Genomic DNA, 23,276 nt, shown 5'->3' on the forward strand with positions numbered 1-23,276 from the left:
AAGGCGATGACTTTCTGCAAACAGTATTTCTTATAACTCAGCAGTATAATGCATCATAAAACAATATCATTCATTCACAATAAATCAGCAGTCTAATGTAATGCAAATCAGTTTAACAAATGCAATAGTTACCACCTTCTTCTAATTCAGGAGAATAATGCAAACTAAAACTACATAATAATTCACAAACTTTAATTAGGGGTATAACATGGCATAAAACAATATTATAATCCCACAGTTTGTATTTAAAAACAACAAACAGACGAGAGGCAATTTTAAAAACGTGTCTTTATTCTCTGAACAGCAGGATTTTAGTGTTTGAACTTTACAGACACTTGAGGACACTGAAGTTACAAGCGGTTCCTCCGGGACAGCCACACAGCTTCCCGATTCTCGAAGCCTTACGTATTGCACACTGCTCACCTGCATCACACTGACATACAAAAACACAACATGACTTTCAGTCTGGATACAGTTTGATCATAATATTTGCTAGTACAGTATTAGTTGGACAAACAAAGCCTGACAAGTACATTGTTACATATTCATATAAAAAGAGATGTGAATCACCAGAAACCAAAAAGGTTTGTGTCTGTAAATCTTTCGATTTTGTGGAAGATGGGAGGCATTTCAGTTTGGCACGAGGCCGATTGTCTTATCCACTCAGGATCAGTGGTACTTTATTACTTGGATGGCATGCTGCTCTGGAACAGCAGTGTGAGAAATGTGCATGCTTACTCTGGAGGTGGAAACCTGCTAACCTGAACACCTAAAATAAATCCCAAGCTATCTGATCAGCACTGGAGGAGGAAGGAGAAATGAACGAGCGTACTTACAGCAGCAAGCCAGCCGAGTTTTTTCTCTGAGGATGGCAGCTGTTTGCCCTTTAGCTTCTCCAGAACTTCTTGCAGAGCTTCAATCTAAGGAGGAAAAGAGATCATGTTAAAATCTGACTCAGAAATCAGAAGAACTGAAACTAACATCATATTGTGTTTATGGCTACGTCCATCGAATTAATTTGAGATCCCAGAGGAGCATTTACCATCATCAGCCTTGGCTTGATAATGATCAGTGGCACCTACTCTGTCGTTTTTAAGGGCTGTAAACATTGCATGAATTCAGACTTGGCTTCATAACTATTACAATTCTTGTATATCTAATTTTCATACTACATGTGGACAGTATTTCAAATAAAGAGAAAAGCATGTAAACTAAATCCTGCTGCTTGGCACCAAGTACAGCTGTCAAAGACTACGGTTTGCTCTTAAGGTTTCTGAGAGATCCGGCTTTTAGGCAGAGGAGGGGGCCTTAAAGAGGCCTAAAGCATTCAGCTTTGCCCGTGATAATCATTAGCATGGTAACACTAAACTGCTTCAATTAAACTGGTAACATTTTCAAGTCAACTTCTCATAATGAAGAAAATGCTAGCATAATTTAACAGCTCTAGATGATGATGTCAGCATGATGGTTGAATAACTGAGCCCCCCTCTCTCCTACCCCTCTCTCTTTTACTGCAAAGGAAGCCTTTATGATACAGCCAGTACAAGAAGGTGGCTGGGAATATTCAGCCCTGAAGTTTGTACTGGATTTAGTTTATATCAGTCAAAGCCAACTCATTTTTAACATTTATTGCAAGTCCTGTTTGCAGGAAAGCCAAATAAAACAAGATAATACAACTGACCAAAATCTCAAATTTGCAAAACTCAAACTGCAGGCAGCAGCTGATGGACAACATGGTCATGCAGAATGGACGACAGACCCAGCTTCAGATTTTCTGTTCCTAAAGGCGTTGCTGTTGTGGGTTAGGGTTAAATAGTACAGACAAAACAATTCAGAAACAAAATTTGTAATGAAAAAAAAAAAATTGTTGCAGCCCCAACAATCAGCCCCCTTTGTCTTTATAGCATCATCATGACCCATCATAAGTCAGCCATGACGTTGCTACTCACCAGCTCTTTCTCTTCTTGTGTCTCGATGGCGTCGTATTCGGCTGACCTCTCTTCGATTGGCTCCTCGCAACTCCCTAAAACAACGAGCAGCCAGCAGGAGGCACCGAGAAGCAGCATCCTGCTGCTGACCATTGTGCTGAAGGACTGCCGACAGGTAACGGACACTAAAAGATGCTGGCCAGCGACGCTCAGTGTGCTCCCTGATTCTGAGGCTTATTCTCAGATGTTTTTAAGTGAGCAGCTCTGACGTCACTCAGACAATGTTTAGTTTTCAATAATGAGACAATCAGCCGTCTCACATCTGAGGTCAACTGTGAGAAGAACCTCTGCTCTGTCAAACAGGACATGAAAGCAAGATCTTCATTTTTTAATATTGGATTAAAATCAGACTTAAGAGATGACACGATTCCTGCTGCCATACAACACCACCACACATTAATTTTAAATATTTTCTCTAATCAAATTCATCAGTGTTTCAAAATGATCAGTTCTTATTGCTGTGATTTATGGATAAAGCCTCTTTACAAACAGCAGCTTGATAGGAAGAGGTGCTACGCCCAAAGGTCTTCATGTGTCACCGTTTACGTCAAAGCACATAAGAAGCTTTAACATCTAATCAATGGAGTCAACATGTGTCACGCAAGCAGAGAAAGGGGGTTAGAGTAAAGTTCAGTGGCTTGAATGAGGAGCAAATGTCAACCGGCAAAAATAAAACCATGTGCAGGATCAGAACCTGCCACAGGAAGTTGATCTGTTTTTTAAGACACAGAAGAAGATGACGCTCAGAGGTAATCCAGCTTTCTTTTTAATAACAAAACTCTTTTCTCCAAATAATCTGATTTAATTTGTCAACAGCTGCAACTTTGAAACAAACACTTCATATTCGCTTCAAAAAAAATAAACAACAACAAAAATTCCACTACGTGCACCGTTTCCATGACAACATTCAACTAAGAACAAATAAGATACTTGTAGAAATACAAACAATAATCAGAATACAAATGAACGTGAGCTGTGAATGAAAGATGAACATCCCAACTGCATCTTGTCCCTTGATTCTCTCGACTCTACAGTAAAGAAATAAAAGAAATAAATGCATACATTTAAGATCAGCCGCGCTGCTCAGATCCTGCACTCATTCAAACTTTGTCTTTTTCCTTTTAATCAGGTAAGTCTGTGGAAACACAACTGAAGAGAAACGCTGCTGTCAGAGAGATCTTCCAGGAACAGTGACACCATTATCTGGATAATCGATTGGTCAGCAGGCCGTGATTTCATATCTGTTTACCTCTAATCTGGAACCTAACCTGCTCCTCAGGCCTATAGCATACGTTTCCAAGATGATTTACCCCAGTAAGACGTGAACCACCTTAACAGTACAAAAAACCCAGGGTTAACCCCAATAAGCCAAAATTATGCTTATAATACAGGCCTCTGGTCCATAACTTGCAACTGTCATCTGAGCCAATGTTGGGACTTTTAAAGCTTTTCCTATTTATAAAGACCTCCTCAATGGCCATTTAGGCTAAACAGAAGAATTAAGTGACCGATGAACAATTAAATGACAGAAAAATAACCTCTATCTGGTCTTTAAGTCTGACGTCATCAGCCGTGTCAGGCCCAAACTCTGCTGCAGGTTATAAAGTCAAACGAACACTGCAGCATCACTGAGAGTTACAAACTGTCTAAATTCTTTCATCTGTAATAAAATCATCAGCGTTGCTGCTTTACCAGGTGTAACAATGAAGTTTAACATCCAGGCATCCATGAAAACAGGATTTATTACATTTAACAGAGTTAGAATTTAGCAGGAAGTTAGCTCGCTAGCTTCCACCTAAGCATGATATAGCATGTTCTGACTGAGAGATTAATGAAAAATTCAAACGTACAGCTCTGCTGTCACTTCTAACATAAATGAAGACAGAAAACTAAACAGCAGTGACGTTTGTAGGGTTACTGAAGTTGGGCTAGCTGCTATATAATGATGTGCTACATGATCACTAGCGACACAGCTATGTTAGCATAAACACAGTGAAGCTGGAGGATGATGCTAACTTTTTTCCACTCGATAAAAGTTAACCTGAGGGTTCCTGATGGTTAGAGACAAATGCAGTCGCATGGCAGGATGCTGTAAACGGACCAAACTTCAGTCAGGAGAACAACTGAGATAATCCATCCACAACACCAGGTTAGTCATTAATATACTGCTGCTGGGCTGCAGCTACATCCTAAGGGTTTAAACACTGAGCTGTAAAATGAACAGTGATGATAAAAACCGAGAGAGGCCGACAGTGATCACTGACTGTTTTTATGGGCTTGTTGAGATTAAACAGAACAAGATACAAAACATTAAAACATGTTAAAAACACAAAAGCCTTAATAAACACAGAGTAGTTTGGACCTGGAAGGGTTCATCACGTCATCACTTAAAGACCAGATAGAAGTTTTGGTTATAGAAAACAAATATAATAAAGCAAAATGAAATTATTTTGTGGCAGTGGTGTAAGGAATTAGCAAAAGCTATGTTTTATAGATAGAGGACAGTCTGGGCTATGAGCTACCAGAGCTATTTGTGTCATTTTCCACATTTATCACGTGGAAAAACTGAGACATGCTGTTGAAATTACACGTTTTTCTTATTTTAAGATATCTCAGGAATTTGTCTCTCCCGCTGGTCTCAAACTGGAGATCTTTCACGTTACAAAAGTGTAAACCACTACTCTATGAAGCTATGTATACACTCCATGGCATAAATATACCTTAAAACTTTTTATATATACACTGACATGTTTTCCTGTGATGCCTTTGTGTGAAGCGCATTATCACGAAATTCTATTCCTGCCTGTCTGAGTCTGCGCACATGTTCAGTGTGGATTCTCACCTCAGTCTCTGGAGGTCGGCTTGAACATCTGCTGAGCCTGAAACAAATTCACGACACATAAGTTCAAAAGCAAGTGTCACATTCTTATATTTATAACTGAGCTACAAAAAATTAATTTAATGACACAAGCAAAGTCCTGAGTGTCACCCCCAGCTCTTACAGTGTTCACTACTCAGTTACATTTCAATGCAATCAGTATCATTTACTGTTTTTTTAATATATCTCTACATTCTATAATTCAGCGGTCCCCAACCCCCGGGCCTCGGACCGGTCCGTGAGTCGTTTGGTACCGGGCTGCGAGAGTTGAGGCTCAGGTGTGAAATGTCTGGTTTTCGGGGTTTTTATCGGTTTTCAGCGTTATTTTGTTATCGTTTTGATCGTTAACTCTGTTTTCCTGGGTCTTTTCACGTGTGTTATGAATAAATTTTCTTTTTTTCGGTCCCGGTACTAGTTTTATTTTGTTGTATTTATCCGCGACACCTTAAAGGCCGGTCCGTGAAAATACTGTCGGGCATAAACCGGTCCATGGCGCAAAAAAGGTTGGAGACCGCTGCTATAATTCATTTAACACATGATGCTTTCTACTAGCTAGCATCTACTGGGCTTCACCTCAGGTCATGTTTGTGCTGCTGGTGACTTTGTAGCATTTCTGATGCAATTATCTGACAACTAACGCAGCTTTCAGGATTAACTGTTCCAGTGTTTCAGTGGATGGACCATTACACTGTCTGTTACTCACTTAATGCCAAACAGTTTATGGATGAAGCTTGCTAACGAGGAACTCCACCCACTTGTCTTGATATTCTCACTTCAGGCTAAAATAAAATAATAATAGACACCAGTAGGTGACGTCAAGTAAGATCCACCATTTATGTTTGGCTGTTCTGAAGGAACAGATTTTATATAATTTCAGCACAATGAGCTGCAGTTGTGAGATTAATATGCAAAATATTACCAGAGGTCAACTTTTTAAGGTTTATTATAACCTCCCCTAACACTACATCCAGTGATACCCTTAACTGCCAGTTCATTACAACTGCACCATCAAACCAACTGGTCACATGGTTTGGATAAAACACGTGACCTCTCAAGTGCTGCGTACTTCAGAGATACAGACCTCATATATGAAGACAACAGAGATGGATGAAGATGTATTATTTTTTGTCACAATTGTCAACTTGTTTTGTTTAAATGGCAGTCACACATTTTGTGATTTATCAGGTCATATTCATTCATAAAGAGCTTTTTATACTCTTCATATGTACTCAGGACGTGTCATATACGACCATGGGCCTCATAACGAGAACAACAGGAAACAGCTGGGGGTGAAAGAGCGTTGGAACCGTTAGTGAAGTATAAACTTCAATACCATAAAAGGGGTTGCAGCTAACTGTCATGATGCATGATAATATACTCTGCTTACGCATACAGGGCGTGTACAGCCCTTTATACAGCCCAACATCAACGAATCGGGACACTGTCTAATAACCTGCTACTGACCATGAAGCTGCCCGTGTGGAAGCCACACATGTACCACAACATCAACATGCTGGATGTGGAATCAGTGCCAGGAGAGCCATCAGACTCTTTCCCACCAAACATCCACGAGGGAGGAGGAGGAGGAAAAGGGGGTGGAGCCAGGAAGGACACGCGATCCTGACGAGGGAGACACCGGCACAGGAAACATTATTATTACATTAAAAACAACATTAATGAACATTAACTTGATCCAAAGTAAAGAGAATTTGATTTCCATGTGTCACTGAAAAAGAAAACGTGAACAACGTCCACATTAAGCAGATAACGATTAGAAATGGCAGAAAAAATGGATACAGCACAGCATTGCAATGTTTTGTGTATCCATGTTGTGTTAACGCACAGAGACAAAATATTGCTATATTATTATTTAAATTGATATTACAAATTTAACTTTGCAGTACTAAATTAAAATCACTTCCTTTTTTAGTCACCAGATGGTGCTGTTGAGTCTTTTGCTAGTTCCTACAGACAGGTTTATAAAACAAAGACGGAGACATTAGAGAAAAATCAGAGCATTTAAAAACATCTGGACTTATTTGGGATTTAGTTTTATTTTTCAAGAAAGAAAAAAAAATCTCATAAGTTGAATAAATGTAGGTTTACCTCTGAGCCCAAATGAGGAGGAGGAAAAGGACGGAAGCTGTGACTGGTTGTCTTTTCTGCTCCTACTGTCTGCTGGCTTTCTTTCTTCTCCTCAGCTTCTTTCTCCACTTTGCGCTGATCACCAGGTCTCTCCTTATCCTGCAAAAACACAAGACAAAAAACACAAAATATCAGAGGAATCTTTTCTGTAAAGTAGATACTAGCTATGAGACAAATTATAAATAAATTAGGCTATACTGAGTGAAAACACTTGTAGTGTATCTATTAAACTTTGCTGAATTGACATCAAAGTGAACAGTGTGATCAGTAATCCAACCGGCATTTAAATGATTGGTTATATGACTTTTTAAGTTAGAAGTAGAAACTAGTTATGATCTTGGTTGCTTAGTCTGCAGTTTCAGGATAACATCAGTAGTGCTAGTGTCTTGATGCACACTCAATCATCCAGGTAAGTAAATCCCAAAAGTTGATTTTGTTATCTGGACGTTTTCAGTGGGAGAAACGTTTAGTCTGAATCGAGGAGGGGGCCTAAGGGTACATCTGTCACCATCTTACAATGCTGTGATTGCAGCCATTCCCCAACTCTCTGTGAATGGGACTCATGGCCATCGATCAGTAGTTGTTGATCAATGGTCATTAGAATTTGCATAATTAAGATTAAGGAACTGCCCTCCCAGCCCATTGTTGCTTCAGTGGGCTGGTTTCAGTCATTATGCAAATGTCCTGTTTATAAGGTTGAAACCTGCAGTCAGCTGAGACTGAAGACGTCACCTGGATGATGACGAAACGTTTCTCAAACTGAAAACATCCAGATGAACAGAATCAACTTTTTAGGCTTTTATAAACCTCTTGAAGGCTCTAATGTTTTGATCACTCACCCATGAATCACTATTTAGATTCTTGACCACAAATGGAGACTCACTCTGGAGTAGTTCTGATCATCTTTCCCTGCAGACCTCCTCTCTGCTCCTCGTTCTCCTTGGTTCTCCCTACTTCTCCGCCTGCTTGTTAAATTGGACCTCCAGTTGCTGGCCTACAGGAGAACAACACAACACCTTTTTTTCTTTATGGGGCATAAAGACACCGATCAATGAAATTAAAAACACAAAAGAGAGCCGAACAAACAAAACAACCCAAAAACATCATTTTGAATAGTTAAAACAGAAAGACTGCGCCTCCACTTCATATCAATGATGAGAAAAGCTTTTAGACCACATCAAAGAGGTGAGATTCTGCCCTCATCAGACAGCAGGGAGGATCAGAAGTGAACTACATCTAATTAAAAGAGTCCTTTAATAAAGAAATGTATTTTGTTTTTTATTGTTTTAGTTTAACTGCTTTCATATTCGTGCCGTGGTTCAGTTATTTTTTAAAAATGCACACAATGTTGGTCCATAAATCTAAATGATTTTTTGTTACTATTGTTTCTCTACTGCTTTGAAAAGTCCTGAACACTTTCTTTCATCCTGAACATAGATTACATATAAAAGGTAGACATCACAGCTTCGGTGACTAGCTTGATTAGCATGTTATATCCACCTATACTGCACAGGTGCAGATAACTGCCGATCAGAGCTAAACAACGTACAAAAATAATACCAGAATTTCATTAAACTCAAGCAGAGACAGCAAGAGCCAACCTCAAGCTATCTTTAAGGGAACTGCAATGTTGAGCTGACTGAAACTGCCGCTTCGCTACAACAAAACATTTTTTCTCAAGTGTTCATATCCATATCAAAAACAGGAGCTACTGTATAATTGTAGGGTCTTTATAATATAAAGCACTTTGATTTGGTGCTATAAAGTTGACTTCAACTGAAGTAATAACCCTCTGTAAAACAATTGAGTAGCAGCACAAACAGCTGAAAAACAACCTGAGGTGGTATTAACTAGAGATGGCACGATACCACTTTTTTATGTCCGATACCGATATCATAAATTTGGATATGAATCTGATATAGTGTGTTTTTTAATTAAAACTGTTTTTTTAATATCTTGCTGCATTTTGTATAAGTTCAAATTCAAGTTTAAAAAAAACAAACAAACACTAGAGCTATTCTGTTACACCTGTATGCAAAAAACACACTGCACCCAAAATATTTCATAGTTCAGCAAAACTGATCAATCTAATAAACTTAAACCTGCTCCAGCCTCCCTATTCTGGTATTTTAAAGAGTAAGCAACCTAATTAATAGGGTTGCAAACTCCCAGCAAAAAAAAAAAAAAAGGGAACCCCCCCCCCCCACCTCATGATGCTTAATCGGCGTAATCAACTTTAATTTGATGCAGTGTGGGAAAAAAATGCACAGAAATCAATTATTTTTCTACAATAATTAAATAGATTCAACATCTTTCTTCAACAGAACTGCAGACTGCACAGATGGTTCCCAAAGGAAAAAGTACTACAGCTTACTAGGGTATATTAGACTTAATAGTTACTATATACAGTGATGGACTTCTATACGTTTTACATCAGGTAAAAACTTTGGGTGTAAGATTGAGGTAATTATTTATTAAAAGCTCGACATTTTAAATGAGAATAAGAAGGAAAAGTATGTCTTTGTGCCCCCTTTCCCCTGTTAATGCCCTATCGGCCCCCCTGGCTAAACTTTGCTAGATCCGCCCCTGCACAGTTACCAGCCGTCAGCTGTAGAAAAAGATCCTGCTGTAGAAATTAATATTAAATAAATTCTAACAGCAGCTGATCAAGCTTAAATGTGCTGCTGTTGTTCAGCAGCTGGTTTCCTCTTTCTGCTGCAAAGTGGGACAAAAACAAAGAAGAGAGAAAAGCCGATCAGCTGATCATTGATCAGGGAGGGGGGGGCAGTCGCTCCATATATCGGTTGTTAAGCTTAACGTGGGAATGCTTTACAAACATTCAGAGATGAACTTACACACTTGCTTTACTTCTCTGGGATCACTTTCCTCGGAGATGAAATGCCGGTTTGGTAGCGAGGCTCCAAATGCTCAACCAGACAACAGGTCTCGCACGCCACAGCCGCTCTATCGCGTGACCACACTGCTCCGACGTGCTACGGTTATGAGCAGAGTTATGCCATGTGGCAAGTTTTGTGAGGTGCTCTTTTGATATTTAATGGATCGGATTACATTTTTTATTTCTCTCCGATATCCGATCCAGTAATTTAGGTCAGTATCGGACCGACACGTAATATCGGATCGGTCCATCTCTAGTATTAACCTGTGATCTGGACCAGGAAAGGCTCTTAGACTGTCTCACTTGTCAATACTGTCTAGACTCTTTATAGACATTTCCCCATCACTCAGAGCCTGGTGTGGGTCTCTACCTTGATTGTGGCGGCTCTGCTGGGTCCATAGAGCTCATCGGGACTCAGCAGGCAGTTAACATCTTGCTCCTCCTCATTGTTGTAGTCATCAAAGCGAATGCGGCAGCGCTGACCTTTTACCCACAGAACCACAGCAGGATAAAACAAACCATCCTCTGAATACACCGCCCGACATTGAGAACCAGGCTTCCAGTCCTGAAACACATATAACCAGTTACTGAATACAAATTTACATCTTCAGGGCGATCGTGGCTCAAGAGTTGGGAGTTCGTCTTGTAATCGGAAGGTTGCCGGTTCGAGCCCCGGCTTGGACAGTCTCGGTCGTTGTGTCCTTGGGCAAGACACTTCACCCGTTGCCTACTGGTGGTGGTCAGAGGGCCCGGTGGCGCCAGTGTCCGGCAGCCTCGCCTCTGTCAGTGCGCCCCAGGGTGGCTGTGGCTACAATGTAGCTGCCATCACCAGTGTGTGAATGTGTGAATGGGTGGATGACTGGATGTGTAAAGCGCTATACAAATACAGGCCATTGTGATTCCAACTGGTTTTCTGTATTCAATCAAGTGGATACAAACAACTACTTTTATTAAGCTAAATTTACACCAGCACTACTCTAAAAAACTCGCAGATTTAACGCTGTTCATGAAGCTAAATTTTAAAAAGAATAAGTGTTTTAGGTTATGGTACTTAAAGCATGTATACCACCATCCTGCCTAAATGGCATCACTAGATTGGCTGATTGTCTGTAGTCGATAGTTTATGTTAGCTACCTAGTCACAGAACCAATAAGTCAACGGAAAACAAGGAAACTAAAAAGCAGTTTATGGTCACTCTGGTGTTGGCCCTGACTGCAGCAATACATTTTATGTTTCAGGAAAAACAGAAGGAAAACAAGGAAAACTGTCCACTTTCACTCTTAAGCAGTAAGTGGCTCTTTATTGTTACTTGCAAAGCTGGTGTTTGCAGAGAACTAATAAATTACAGATGTCTTGAGGACTGTGAGGAGAGGGTGCTTGAATTAGGTGCTCTGTTGGTTTGCCAAGCCAACAACGTGAGGTTGATGCTGAACCCTAAATTTGATTCCTCATTGGGTTGGGTGCACAGAGAGTTTGACACAATCAGCTGGCATAACAGATGTCCACAAGACACGATGAGTACCACTTTATGCAATAATAATATTTCCCACCCATTACACTGGGTCATTGTGACCATAGGACGACGGAAGGAACAGTCAATAGTGAGGAACCACTTACTGCTTAATATTTTTAATATTTATTATTATTACTATTATCATCATCACAACAACAACAACAGATACTGACAATATTTGATGAAGTATTTAAGGAAAGTTAACACACAAACTATGATGAATCATTCTTCACTCTGAATGTGTTGCTTAACAAAACTGAATTAAGACATTTTTTCCGATTGATCTTTTGACTACATACCACAGCCAAGCAGAGCTTCCTCAGCTGTTACCATGTCCCTTTAGTTATTCTTCTCAAATAACTAATAAGCAGGTATCAAAAGAATTTTTAAACGATGATTTTAAAAATACTGACAACTGCCAGTGATACCCCTCAACAAGACTTTCAGAAAACTCACTCTGACATAGAGATCAAGGTCAATACCCCATCAGCTTTTTACAGCTGAGGAGTCAACAACAACCACTGACTTGCACTTTAACCCATTAAATATTGCCATAATATGTTAAAGTGCATTAACCTGAGCATGTGAGTTCTCCATTTGTGGTGTAGCATCGGGACTCTTAAGCGCACTCAGTTCCATGTCCTCCTCATTGCCATAGCCAGTGAAATGAACTCTGCAGTTGTTGCCATCCACAGACACCACAGTTGCTGGATACTCCTTCCCATCTACAGACCACACTGCCCGACACTGAGCTCCCACGACCCACTGTGAGACATAACGGGGTTTTTTTTGCACAACATATTATTTATTGAAATCACCAAAATAGCAATAGGTGTGTTTACTTAATTTTTTATTTTAATTGGTCAGGGAGTAGTTTGTTAGTTGATCCTGCATCAAGTTATGAAAAGACAGAACAAATTCTGAGACAGTAATTTAAGTGACAAAATTATAAGCTCACAAACTTGTAGTTCTCTCAACTTCTCTGCAGCTGCAGTTCTTGATCTCTGTCTGCAGAGTGCAGCAAAGTCCCACGTATCTGCTCCGAAGCTCTGGGCTACACTTAAAAACTGCTTCTGCAGATTAGCCCCCACCTGTCTGTGAGGTCATTACCTTTGACTCAGGATCAGCAGAGTCAGCTGAAGATGGACAGGCCTTCTGTCCGTCATTCTGTCCATCCCCATGTTCTGGCTCCTCTCTGCTGTCTGCATCCTCTGAGGCTTCAAGCCCTGTCAAAGTCACATCCTGTGTATACACACACACACACACACACACACACACACACACACACACACACACACACACCTTATCCAAAATTTGTACAATTTTTACTATGACATGGAGGCCACAGTATTATAAAAGCTGGGAAAAGACCGCATTCTAGTCGCCTTCATAAAGCAGTTATCCACTGGTTATGGTGGAAATGTCTATTTATTTACAATTTAAAGCACAAAGCATTTAACTTTTGGCTCAGATACTCAGATTCTGTTTTCCTTTGTGCCATTTCTTTGGAAAGTAACATCCTTAAAAACAGAAATGCCTGTTACGCTGAACAAATGTCTTTTTAATTTGGATGCTCCCTTCAGGGGTCACCACAGCAGATTATCTGCCTCCATCTCACTCTATCCCCAATATCCCGCTGTGTGTCCTCCTTCACTACGTCAGTCAATCTTCTCTGAGGTTTTGCTATTTTCCTCCATCCTGGTAGCTCCATATTCAACATCCTTTGTCCAAAATATTCACTATCCCAGCTCTACACATTTCCAAACCATATCAGCCAATCTTCTCTAACTTTGACTCAAAACTGCTCAACCTGAGTTGAGTCTTCATCTCTGCCACATCTCTTTTTTCCCCTCAATAAAATATACTGTAAAAACATAACCAAGTTGAAGAACAAATCTTTCAGTTAAACTGACAGAAACTGCTGAGGTAACCCAGAAATTTACAGTAAAAAAAATATCACATTTATTATTATGCATTGCATACCCTTAACTTTGAATATAATTTAATGGGTGGTCTTTGCAGTTTGGTGCAGCTTTGTGTTAAACAAACAAACAAACAAACAAACAAACAAAAAAATTGGAATTTTTTTTTTCCTGTATTAGGATATCTTTGGGAATAAATGTGCAATTATAGATTCTGTACGGTGACAGGGGAGTTTCACTGGTCTGGCCCGCTTAAGATTAAAATGTGCTGTATGTGACCCACAATGTGAAATGAAGGCCACTTGTGGAATAATGTAGATATTTAACTTTCAAACCCACTTGGGATATTTCCAGGGCGCCACTGAAAACTTCTGCCAGAGAACTTTGGTCTTTCACGGACTCCTCCTGAGGACAGAAAACTGTTAGCTACTCCAGCACACAGGCTAAACTCAGCACATTATAAAATATCTTCAACCCTTCAGGCCCTCGGTTTGGTGTGTAGCTAGCTGCCTTTGAGGTTTGTTGTACTGTTATTAGTCGCCGTCTGGCTGTTTTGTTCATTAAAATAGCAAATACACATAATACACAAATAAATAATATAAACACGTACCAGACAGACTCCGTTTTCGGCCAGTTCAGTCATGGCTGTAAATAGTTACAGATACAACCATTTCACAAACCTTAAAAAAACGCGCCAGCACCTGCGTTAACGAAACAGCTTCCGGTCCTGCATTTCAAAATAAATGTGGGACCGGAAATAAATCTTTTAATAAAGAACCTGGAAAAATATAAGAACACATTTTTCGTTTTGTTTTTTTTTTTGCTTGTTTGTTTTTTTTTAACGTCACGAACTTCTACATAAATCAGTTTTTTTTAATTATAAAGTACATTACTTTCATTGTTTCCCTCATATCATAAGATAAGATAAAACTTTATTAATCCCTCGGGTGGGTTCCTCTGGGAAATTCGGTTTCCAAAAGCACAGCACCGACAGAAGTTACAGAATATTATACACACACACACACACACACACACACACACACACACATAAATACAGAGACATATATAAATAAAATATACGAAGGGGATAAATAGAATAAATAGGAATAAAAATAAAAATACAAGTGAATTGCACATTTCAAGTATGGAGTCTATTGCACCATTGACTATTAACAAAAGTATTGCACAAAAGGTATTGCACAGTGAGGTGAAGAGGCACTACAGCTTAGTTGTTCCCCCCTCCTTTGTCCTCCTGTCTCCCCTCCCTCTCCCCTCCAGAGAGGAGTTAAACAGTCTGATGGCGTGTGGGACAAAAGAGTTTTTAAGTCTGTTAGTTCTTGTCTTTGGGAGAAGCAACCTGTCACTGAACAGACTCTTCTGGTTGTTAATGGCCGTGTGCAGAGGATGCCCAGCATTGTTCATAATGTCCAGCAGTTTTTTTAGTGTCCTTTTCTCTGCCACCTTAGTGGCATATCATCCCCATGCTGCGCCAGGGCATATCGGGAGCTCATCTCTGATCTTTATCATTCAGCTTATTGTCAAATGCTTAGAAACTAAATGAGCAAATGTGCAATAAAACCTGAAGAGATTATTTTTTTACAGAAACATCGTTAACTACAACCCCACAAATCTGATAAATTACAAAAAAGAAAAAAAAAAAAAAGAAAACGAATCACCTTTGTTCACTCATATGTCCACACCAGGATGAAATTCCAGTAGCTGCTGGTACAAAACTGTCAAAGCCTTTTCACATTTTTTCCTTTAAACTGAGGATCTTGCCACTCTTCAATTCTAGATCCTCTGAACTGACGCGATTAGCTTTGTAAACGTAACTATGGTCTTGGAGGTGCTGCAGACAAAGCCACATTGTGCACGCGGAGATCACGTTTGATTATTAGTTTGTTTTTTTTCGTTTTAACTGCTTTTTCTGCCCCATGTTCACAGGTGGTCTGCCTACGTCTGATTTTTGCTACCTTTGCAGCAGCTAATCATCAGAAGAAGACTGCACGCGTATTTCCTCGTTTTTGCCTTTGTTTACAAGACCTGTGCTGGCAAATGGTATGGGGGCAGTAATTAATTTCAGTTCACTTTAATAGGTAATTGCACTACCGAGCATCAGGATAAAAGTAGAAAAGTTATAGATTCACACGATTTGAGAGTTGTGTGTTCACAACTTGTGCAGGAATGCGGGAGTGAACCAGGAAAAGAAACAATCGCTCTCACCGGGGGCTAAATCTAAAGCACGGTCCCTTCTCAACAGTTTTTGACCAATCAGATAGACGCGCATTCTCTTTTATAAATAAAAAGAGAGTGTGTGTAAAATAAAGGAGATGCCTATCAGAGAGTGCCATCTCTGCAATGACTCGTAATTACGCATTGACAGGATGTTCCGATCCCATTTTACACCGATTCTTAGACCAAGTTACTGACCTGACCTCTATTTCCGTTTTTTCCCCGCATATTTAGCACCAGCCGCAGAAAACTGTGGAAGTTTTCTTTTTACAAACCCATCTTCTTAAGTCATGGTCTTGCAGTCTTGACTTTAACACGTGAAGAAAACTCCGGTACACACACACACACACACACACACACACACATCGAGACGGGTTTATCTTTTTGCCTCTCCACCGCCCGGCTAGCTCAGTCGGTAGAGCATGAGACTCTTAATCTCAGGGTCGTGGGTTCGAGCCCCACGTTGGGCGATTACTGTTTTTTTTTTTTTTTTGGAGCAAGCAACTTCCTCACGTGTGAAGTCTTTGCACGCATCCAAGAGTTAACTCAACCCACTACAACTTCCAAGCTAGGTTCAAGGTTCTTTATTTGTCACATGCATAGTTATACAAGTATAACACACAGTGAAATGTATCCTGACACGCTCCTCGACATGTGCAAAAATGATGGGGGGGGGGGGGTGGGTAGAGGAAGAACATTATATATACATATGGTATATACACTGGGTGAATGTGCAGTAGTAGCAGCAAGCAGGTGAATTCTGTACATTAATAAGAATAGACATCTGACTATTTTACAGGATAGACAATATAAACATATTTAAAATTAAAGGAATTTGGAGTGTACATTGTGCCTGGGTTTAGTGTCTGGAAGAGAGTCCTGTCTCAGGCAATTATGGATGATGTGAGAGGGCGGGTGTGTGTGTTTAGGGCCCGGATGGCTTGGGGATAGAAGCTCCTCTTGAGTCTCTCTGTCCTTGCCCGGATGATGCGGAACCTTCTACCAGATTGCAGAAGTTGGAACAGTTTGTTGCCAGGATGGGACGGGTCCTTCAGTATCTGCGCTGCTCTAGTCCGGCATCTCTAGCAAGACTAGAGCTAAGCAGAAAAGCTAGCAAGACTTATCTGTTCAATCTAGCATTAACAGCTCCATTAATATGCGGCACACACGTACCACATGTTCACAGCATCTAGTAAAGACAGGCGTAATTATGATAATAATGAACTAAAACACAATCAGGAACTTCAGGGTGGATAAAGATAGACAGATATAATTAGTGTTGGAAAAGAAATGACACCGACCTCTCCCACAGTGGAATTGAAGAAAAGGGTATGATGCCTTCATTAACATCGGACAACAGATTTAGACATCAGACAGTAAATTACAAAAATGATGTTTAATCAACATCAACGTGATTTTTTTATACAATATTATGTGAATGAAACACTTTAGATTTATTAGTGAAAAATAAAAAGAGGGGAACGAGTGAAACTGTGTTAGCTGACCACATTCCATCATGTACGAGCAATGTAGGAAATACTGAAGCACATTCTTTCAGCTGATAAACTGCAATTTATTTTGCATGCACTGCTTAACAAAATGATTCCGTTTTAAAACGAAATCGTCCTCAACTGCTCTATTAAATCTGACACGGGTCTGGATGAACCCTCTGCCGGCTGCTGTTCGAGTCTCACGAGCAGTTCCTCGGTTTTCCACCCGTCCACTCAGGTCACATGTCGAGACATTTTCTCACACACCTCTTCGTGGCCTTCAGCTTCCCGTCCTGAGCCAGATCAAACTGAACTCCCGATAAAGCAAAACCCCGTTACTCTACTTGGGCCAGTTTCCATTAATTCGAACCGCTCTGCAGCGGTCTAGTTTAGGTCAGCGGTCCTGCAGCTCAAGGTGGGGGAGACACTCGTACCTGTGGCGGCTCTCCTCGCAGAACCTGGCGACCTGCTGAAGAGCCTCGCACTGCAGAATCTGTTCAGAAGTGTTCTGCAAAACAAAGCGTGGTTGAATATTTATGTTAATCAGAGTTTATCTAGAAAATAAGTCGGGATCCACACTGGCAAAGTTTGACAAATGCAGTGGAGCAGAATGAGGCGTTTGGACTTACAGTGACCAAGATGCAATGCAGGTCGCGGGATTCGTTTCTGTTGCTGGTTTCCTCTAGCAGCTGAGCGAGCCGCCTCATTCCCGTCACTCGCAGGATGTCGAGGTAATTGTCGTAGCAGAAAGCCTGCAGCAGTTTGAAGTGAATCTGCAGCGCAGCGTCATCTTCATCCTCCTCATCAAGGGCCAGCACACACAGCACCGCGCCATCTGGGTATCTGCGGGCAGGACAGGAGAATAATAAACCCCACATAGCGTCAAAATCACTATTATTCTGACAGTACAAATGAATTGCTTTATATTAATACTTACTCATTCAGGAATTTTGCAGACTCATAAACTCCCACAGTCAGACAGTTCTGATGATGAGCTGTGACCAATACATGTTCCAAAGTCTGGCTGATGGTCTCCATACTACAGAAACACGAAGGAAAGTAAGTATAATACAGACTCTAAACAAGGGCATAAAAGCGTATCAAAGTGCACTGTAGCCGGATTCAAAATGTAACTTGTGTCAGTGCGTAATTACGCACCAAACATGCCTATCTTACCCTTTTCCGTGTGCTGCTGGATTCCAGAGAAGAAGAAGAAGTAGTCGGAGACAAGTCGGTGGTCATTGAGCAATGACGAATCTCTGTCTCTTCAGGTCAAAACTTTTATACCTGCTCTGGGACGTCACACCTTACCACTCCCTCTGTTACTGGCCAGCTGTACCCCCCGTCCCTTTTCAAACTTCGCTCCCTGTCTCCCTCCTCTTCTTTCTGCACACAAGTTTGTTTGCTTAAATCCTTCTCGTTAAAAAATAATAATTAAACTGTGGAGAAGATGATTTTAGCATAGGGATAACCTCTCAAGATAAGCCTGTATATTAGCTTTGTTTTTTATGGATGAGCCACTGCAATGTGAAAGAAGAGGCACGCAAAAATATTCAAAATAATATTCTGATATCTATATTTCAAATGTATGTGCAGCGTCTCTGTTCCTGTCATGCTTCACATCACGCATGTTTGACAAACATGACTGGAAAGCGCCCTCTCCCTCTTTGATCAAGTCACGTAGACCTGGAATGGACCTTTTGGAGATGTGCACAGTGAGTGGGTTTAAACGGGTTCTGCTCTTTTGTTTGGTGAATTCGAAAAGTGTTCCGGTGGACGTGTGAAGGGCTCGCAGAGATTAAGGTGAAAACAATGCAGAAAGCTGTGAGCTGTAGCTGATAGCTGGTTGAAAGTGCATTGATTGTTTCTTTAGGCTGATTCACTCAAACATTAAGGACATCATGTGTTCACTGTCCCTGCAGGGATAAGACCCCCAGAAATATCTGGGCTCTGTACTCAATCTCTGGACTGTGTATTTAGATAAGATTTATGATTTCAAATCTCTGCAGTTTCTTTCACTTGTAAGTATTTATCTTCATATTCAGTGTTTATTACATTAATACGTTAATATCAGATAAAATTACAAGATCAATTAAGTGAAGGAATCCAGTTTACACAATATGTGGGGGCATTTTATGTTAGTTTATGTCAGTCTTTGAGTGATTTTGGGGTTTTCTGAAAACATCTCCAGGAAATGTTTCAGTTGAATCATGGCTATTGTGTTTAATGAATGACAACATTAAACTTGATGAAGCCCCTAATAAGGTCTCGTGCGGAAAACACCTGATTGATTAAAGACTTAATCAGTGGCGCTGATAAGGTGAAGCTGTGGAGTTTACTAACAGGGTCGCTGTTACAGGCATGCACCCGAAATGCGTCCACAGTCTTTTTTTTTTTCTTTTTTTTTTCAGTTTCAGTTTGGTGGTTTATGAGGGGATGGGTGGGGGTGGGTGCGGGTGGGTGTCTGTCTCTGCCGGCAGAGAAAATGTGTGATAGTTAGACAAAGGTGACAAAAAAACTTAGTGCCAATAAAAATTCCAAGATCACATGAAAACTAAAACTAAAGATTTTCTTAAAACATTTATTTTAGTTACATTTGCAAGCAGAGAACAGCCCGAAGTCTAGTTTGGTTTAATTATTTTTTGTCATCTGGCCTTGAAGCATTTTGTTGTCGTGAAATTTCTGTACAGCACTGACAATGAGATGAAACAGCGAGATGATAAACTTTATTTGGCTTTAGTTTTATTTTAATTTTTGTTTTTCTCTTATTTTTCATTAAGACAGCCCCAGGAGGCTTTGGTGCATCCGTTTCATTGGCAGAGATATGACTTTGTGCAGTTTTCGCTTTAAGAGGCAGTAAATCTCTCGTTTTCAAAATAATAAATTGAAAGTTTGAAACTGAGGATTTCACCTTTACCCCATTTTTTTTCTCTTTGCAACTTTAGAACATGGATTCAGAAACAACGAACACGCTGAAGAATTAAATCCTTCACTTTTATTTACAGCAACGACAACAACAACAACTGCGGCTTGGGTAGCGATAAGAACAAACGTAGTAACAAGAAAGGCAATGCACCGACGAGTCCCTCCGCCGGCTTTCTTCGCAGAAGCTGCTGAGGATCTGCAGGGCCTGGCGTGGAAGCGGCTTCACTGGAGGGACCTGCGAAACACAGCGAGGAAGGACGGTGAAACTCCCGGAAAACACATCACTTTGCTTCTTATTCGAAGTAGCCTATCATGAAGCCAAGTGTACAAATTACAACGATTTTAATAGAGATAATTGGCAAACATGAGCCATTTGTTAACTGCGCAGCAGCACAAATTGAAATTTGGCTTACAGTGACCAGAATGCAGTGCAGGTCCCGCGAGGCCTCATTGCCGCTGACGTCATCCATGTTCACCAGCTCTGCCAGCCGTCTCGTGTCTGTCGAACACATGATGCTGACGTTCTTCTTGTAGCACATATCCTTTAGCTGGATTAGATTAATCTGTAACATAATGTCACCCTCTGTTTCGCTGGCAAGGACGCACAGGACGACTCTGTGCGGGTTTCTGCGGGAAACAGGACGACATTAATGTCACCATTGCCACGTTGTTCCACTATTAGATCAATTACTGCATTTGAACTATATTTAAACGTAAAAATTAAAATACTTACGCTTTCATGTATTTGTAGGACTCAATTACACCGATTCTGAGGCAGTTCTGGTGATAAGCTTCCACGAGCAGCTCCTCCAAAGCCTGACCCACCATCTTCATCCTACAGATACGCAGACGGTTAGAAATGCGCACAAACTAAGACAAAACAGCCCCAAAGTCAACAAATAACCCCAAACAATGAGAATGCACCCTAACCTATGACTCAACATTAGAAACTGCTATAAAAACCAAAACTGGGATGAAATTTGAGCAAACTTACAATGTATCGCGTAGCAGGGGTGCGTAATTACGCACCACTGGAGAGATACAATGTAAGTTTTAATTTGGAAAATTGAGACTTACAAAATCAAGTTAGCATAAAGAAATATAGTGATTAAAGAAATCAAATCCTTTTTCAGACACCGCAGAATGTTTCACTGAACTGAAACACAAGCAAACTGTGGAAACCCCCCCGTGAAGTCTTACATCCACTGTTCGGTCATCTTGGATGTAGCAAAAGTGCAGAGATCCAAAGCAGGAGCAGAGTGTATGTCTTTAAGAGAAACTGAGCCCAGTGGATCAGGTCCTTCATTTATACTCAGGTGGGGTGGGTTGGCCCACCTGAACACAGCAGGCGGTTTGAAGGTAGACAGTTTTAAATGGTTTTAAAAATGTATTTGCAAGTCACGTGTGCGAATGCTTGGTACAAAATTCAAAAGTCCGAAACAGAAAATGTCTTTTTTAAACGGCAAGAAATGTATAATTACACTTTTTGGACAGGAGGCTCTGACACTGTTATACAGCTATAATCATGTGTAATTACCTGACCTTACTTCGACCGAAGCAAACTTTTAGACTAGGCCACCCAGCCCACGATTATTCTAATATTTATCGACAATTGGAAATTAAAAAGTAAAATAAAAACTTTAATTGAGGTCAAACAAACATGTCTGTGCGTCCCCCTTACCCCCTCGTCTCCTACAGACTTGAACTGAACTTCGTACACAGCAACACCAGGTCTCGGACCCCTACCCCCACCCTGCCGGTGGTGGGGTGTAACTGGGACAGAGAACCTTGCTCTCTGCATTGTCTCTGCAGATCTCATTTCCCCTAAATAATTTAGACACTGCCTTAATATGAAGTGTGTAGGAAATTAAACTCGAAATTGAAGATCAGCAGTTTCCGTAAATGCGTGTTGATTAGTCTTTGGAATTGTGAGATGAACATATGTATAATTCAATAAAAGAGTGTTTCATTTCTTTCTCTTTTGTTGTGCATTTGTGGACTTCCTGAGGTTTTTAAATGGGTTGGGGTTTCCTGGATTCAACTTCATGATTTACAATGATATAAATAAAACACCCCAAGAGAAAGAAAAAAAACTGTTATGTTTAACATCATGTTTAAACATTTCCGTTAGGAGAATTAATCAAATCTTACAAGTATCAATATTTAGACTTCCAGAGAGCAATGTAAAACACTTCCGTTTTAAAATAAAACATTTTATTTGTCATATATCTAAAAACAAAACAAAGACAAAAAAACAACTTGCAATTTTTAGAATGCACGTAAAATAAAATTTTATTGCTCTTATTTATTTTAATTTTTCTTAACAGGTTAATTGCTACTGGGGTCAGAAAGATCCTTCTACAGGTTAAATAATAATTCATACATTACATTTGTTATAGAAATTCTGTATGTATAACCATAAAAAAACAAAACAAAAGCTAAAATGAAACAAATGTTTCCCCCTGACCCTGAACAGCGCAAACACCGACAGTGTACCTCAAAGCAAATATGAAACTTAACTTGTCACGTGTCTTTCAGTACCAAATTCAGCTGAACGACTGTTTTCACACTGAAACACACTCCACCCACTTATTAACGTTTCTTTTATTTTATATTTTTTATATTTTCTGTATATAACTTGTGCATGTCCTTTTGTGTAGATACATTCCCTGTGTAGGTACCTCTTAAACGTATTTTATCTTTATTAATCCTATTGTCTTATCCGAAAAATCTGAATGCAAAAACCTAAAGGCTGCAGAGAGACGCCAAACAGTGACAATAAAGATCTATCTGTAAGACAGATAAGAAAACAGGTTATATATATGTATATATATATATATATATACACACACACACACACATATCACTGACTTTCAGCTTGTTGTGTTTGTGGATATATGACTGACTTTAATTATTAAACATTCGCACATAAATAAGTGACGTCATATTCAGTACTTTTGACAGTTCACTCTTCGGCCGCTCCATCTTATTAGGGAAATTCCACATACATAAATGTAAATTTCAAAACTCAACCCCATCATTTAATTTGTTTTTGATTGAAATTGAATATTACTTAAACTCTCTTAAATTAACTTCCAATAAAAAAGGTTTATCATTGATTGAAATTCATTCAGAAATGTTTAAGGAATGAGCTGTCACAACTTTCAAGTACAAAGTTGTTATGAAGTCTGTCACATCCCCCCCTTTTTTTCTTTTTTTCTTTTTTATCCTTTATTTATTTATCCTTCTTATTTCATTGTACTGTATATTGTTACTCTTATTTGCCT

The 23,276-nt window shown here is 39.9% G+C and overlaps 4 protein-coding genes and 1 non-coding gene across 8 annotated transcripts; 1 reads left to right on the forward strand and 4 right to left on the reverse strand.

The window, feature by feature from the left end:
* Positions 1-270: 270 nt before the first annotated feature.
* LOC120732906 (cocaine- and amphetamine-regulated transcript protein-like) lies at positions 271-2,355 on the reverse strand. The gene is made up of 3 exons (XM_040030821.1): positions 1,950-2,355; positions 837-920; positions 271-433 (listed from the first exon to the last, which is right to left on the reverse strand). Exons 1-3 carry the CDS (start codon positions 2,079-2,081, stop codon positions 326-328), a joined length of 324 nt encoding a protein of 107 aa, XP_039886755.1. The 5' UTR covers positions 2,082-2,355; the 3' UTR covers positions 271-325.
* Positions 2,356-2,754: 399 nt separating this feature from the next.
* LOC120732885 (survival motor neuron protein-like) lies at positions 2,755-14,085 on the reverse strand. 4 transcript variants are annotated; one of them, XM_040030769.1, is made up of 10 exons: positions 13,953-14,085; positions 13,682-13,747; positions 12,531-12,662; positions 11,997-12,185; positions 10,278-10,472; positions 7,895-8,005; positions 6,973-7,110; positions 6,331-6,486; positions 4,831-4,867; positions 2,759-3,016 (listed from the first exon to the last, which is right to left on the reverse strand). In XM_040030769.1, exons 1-9 carry the CDS (start codon positions 13,983-13,985, stop codon positions 4,832-4,834), a joined length of 1,056 nt encoding a protein of 351 aa, XP_039886703.1. In that variant the 5' UTR covers positions 13,986-14,085; the 3' UTR covers positions 2,759-3,016; position 4,831. The 4 variants fall into 4 exon arrangements, with proteins under 4 accessions (XP_039886732.1, XP_039886703.1, XP_039886713.1 ...); XM_040030779.1 differs by lacking the exon at positions 2,759-3,016 and adding an exon at positions 3,068-3,137; XM_040030798.1 differs by lacking the exon at positions 11,997-12,185 and having other exon boundaries at positions 2,755-3,016.
* Positions 14,086-15,971: 1,886 nt separating this feature from the next.
* trnak-cuu lies at positions 15,972-16,044 on the forward strand. Its single transcript has one exon. It is a non-coding gene; the product is annotated as a tRNA-Lys (tRNA).
* A 1,414-nt stretch (positions 16,045-17,458) lies between these two features.
* LOC120732898 (growth arrest and DNA damage-inducible protein GADD45 beta-like) lies at positions 17,459-18,102 on the reverse strand. The gene is made up of 3 exons (XM_040030812.1): positions 18,002-18,102; positions 17,694-17,907; positions 17,459-17,572 (listed from the first exon to the last, which is right to left on the reverse strand). The coding sequence occupies exons 1-3, from the start codon at positions 18,100-18,102 to the stop codon at positions 17,459-17,461; spliced, it is 429 nt and encodes a 142-aa protein (XP_039886746.1).
* Positions 18,103-20,049: 1,947 nt separating this feature from the next.
* On the reverse strand, positions 20,050-22,092 carry LOC120732367 (growth arrest and DNA damage-inducible protein GADD45 gamma-like). The gene is made up of 4 exons (XM_040029909.1): positions 21,190-22,092; positions 20,723-20,824; positions 20,403-20,616; positions 20,050-20,224 (listed from the first exon to the last, which is right to left on the reverse strand). Exons 1-4 carry the CDS (start codon positions 21,204-21,206, stop codon positions 20,060-20,062), a joined length of 498 nt encoding a protein of 165 aa, XP_039885843.1. The 5' UTR covers positions 21,207-22,092; the 3' UTR covers positions 20,050-20,059.
* Positions 22,093-23,276: the final 1,184 nt, after the last annotated feature.

Source organism: Simochromis diagramma, unplaced genomic scaffold (genome assembly GCF_900408965.1).
Source record: "Simochromis diagramma unplaced genomic scaffold, fSimDia1.1 OVJJ01000334.1, whole genome shotgun sequence".
NCBI classification, from domain to species: domain Eukaryota; kingdom Metazoa; phylum Chordata; class Actinopteri; order Cichliformes; family Cichlidae; genus Simochromis; species Simochromis diagramma.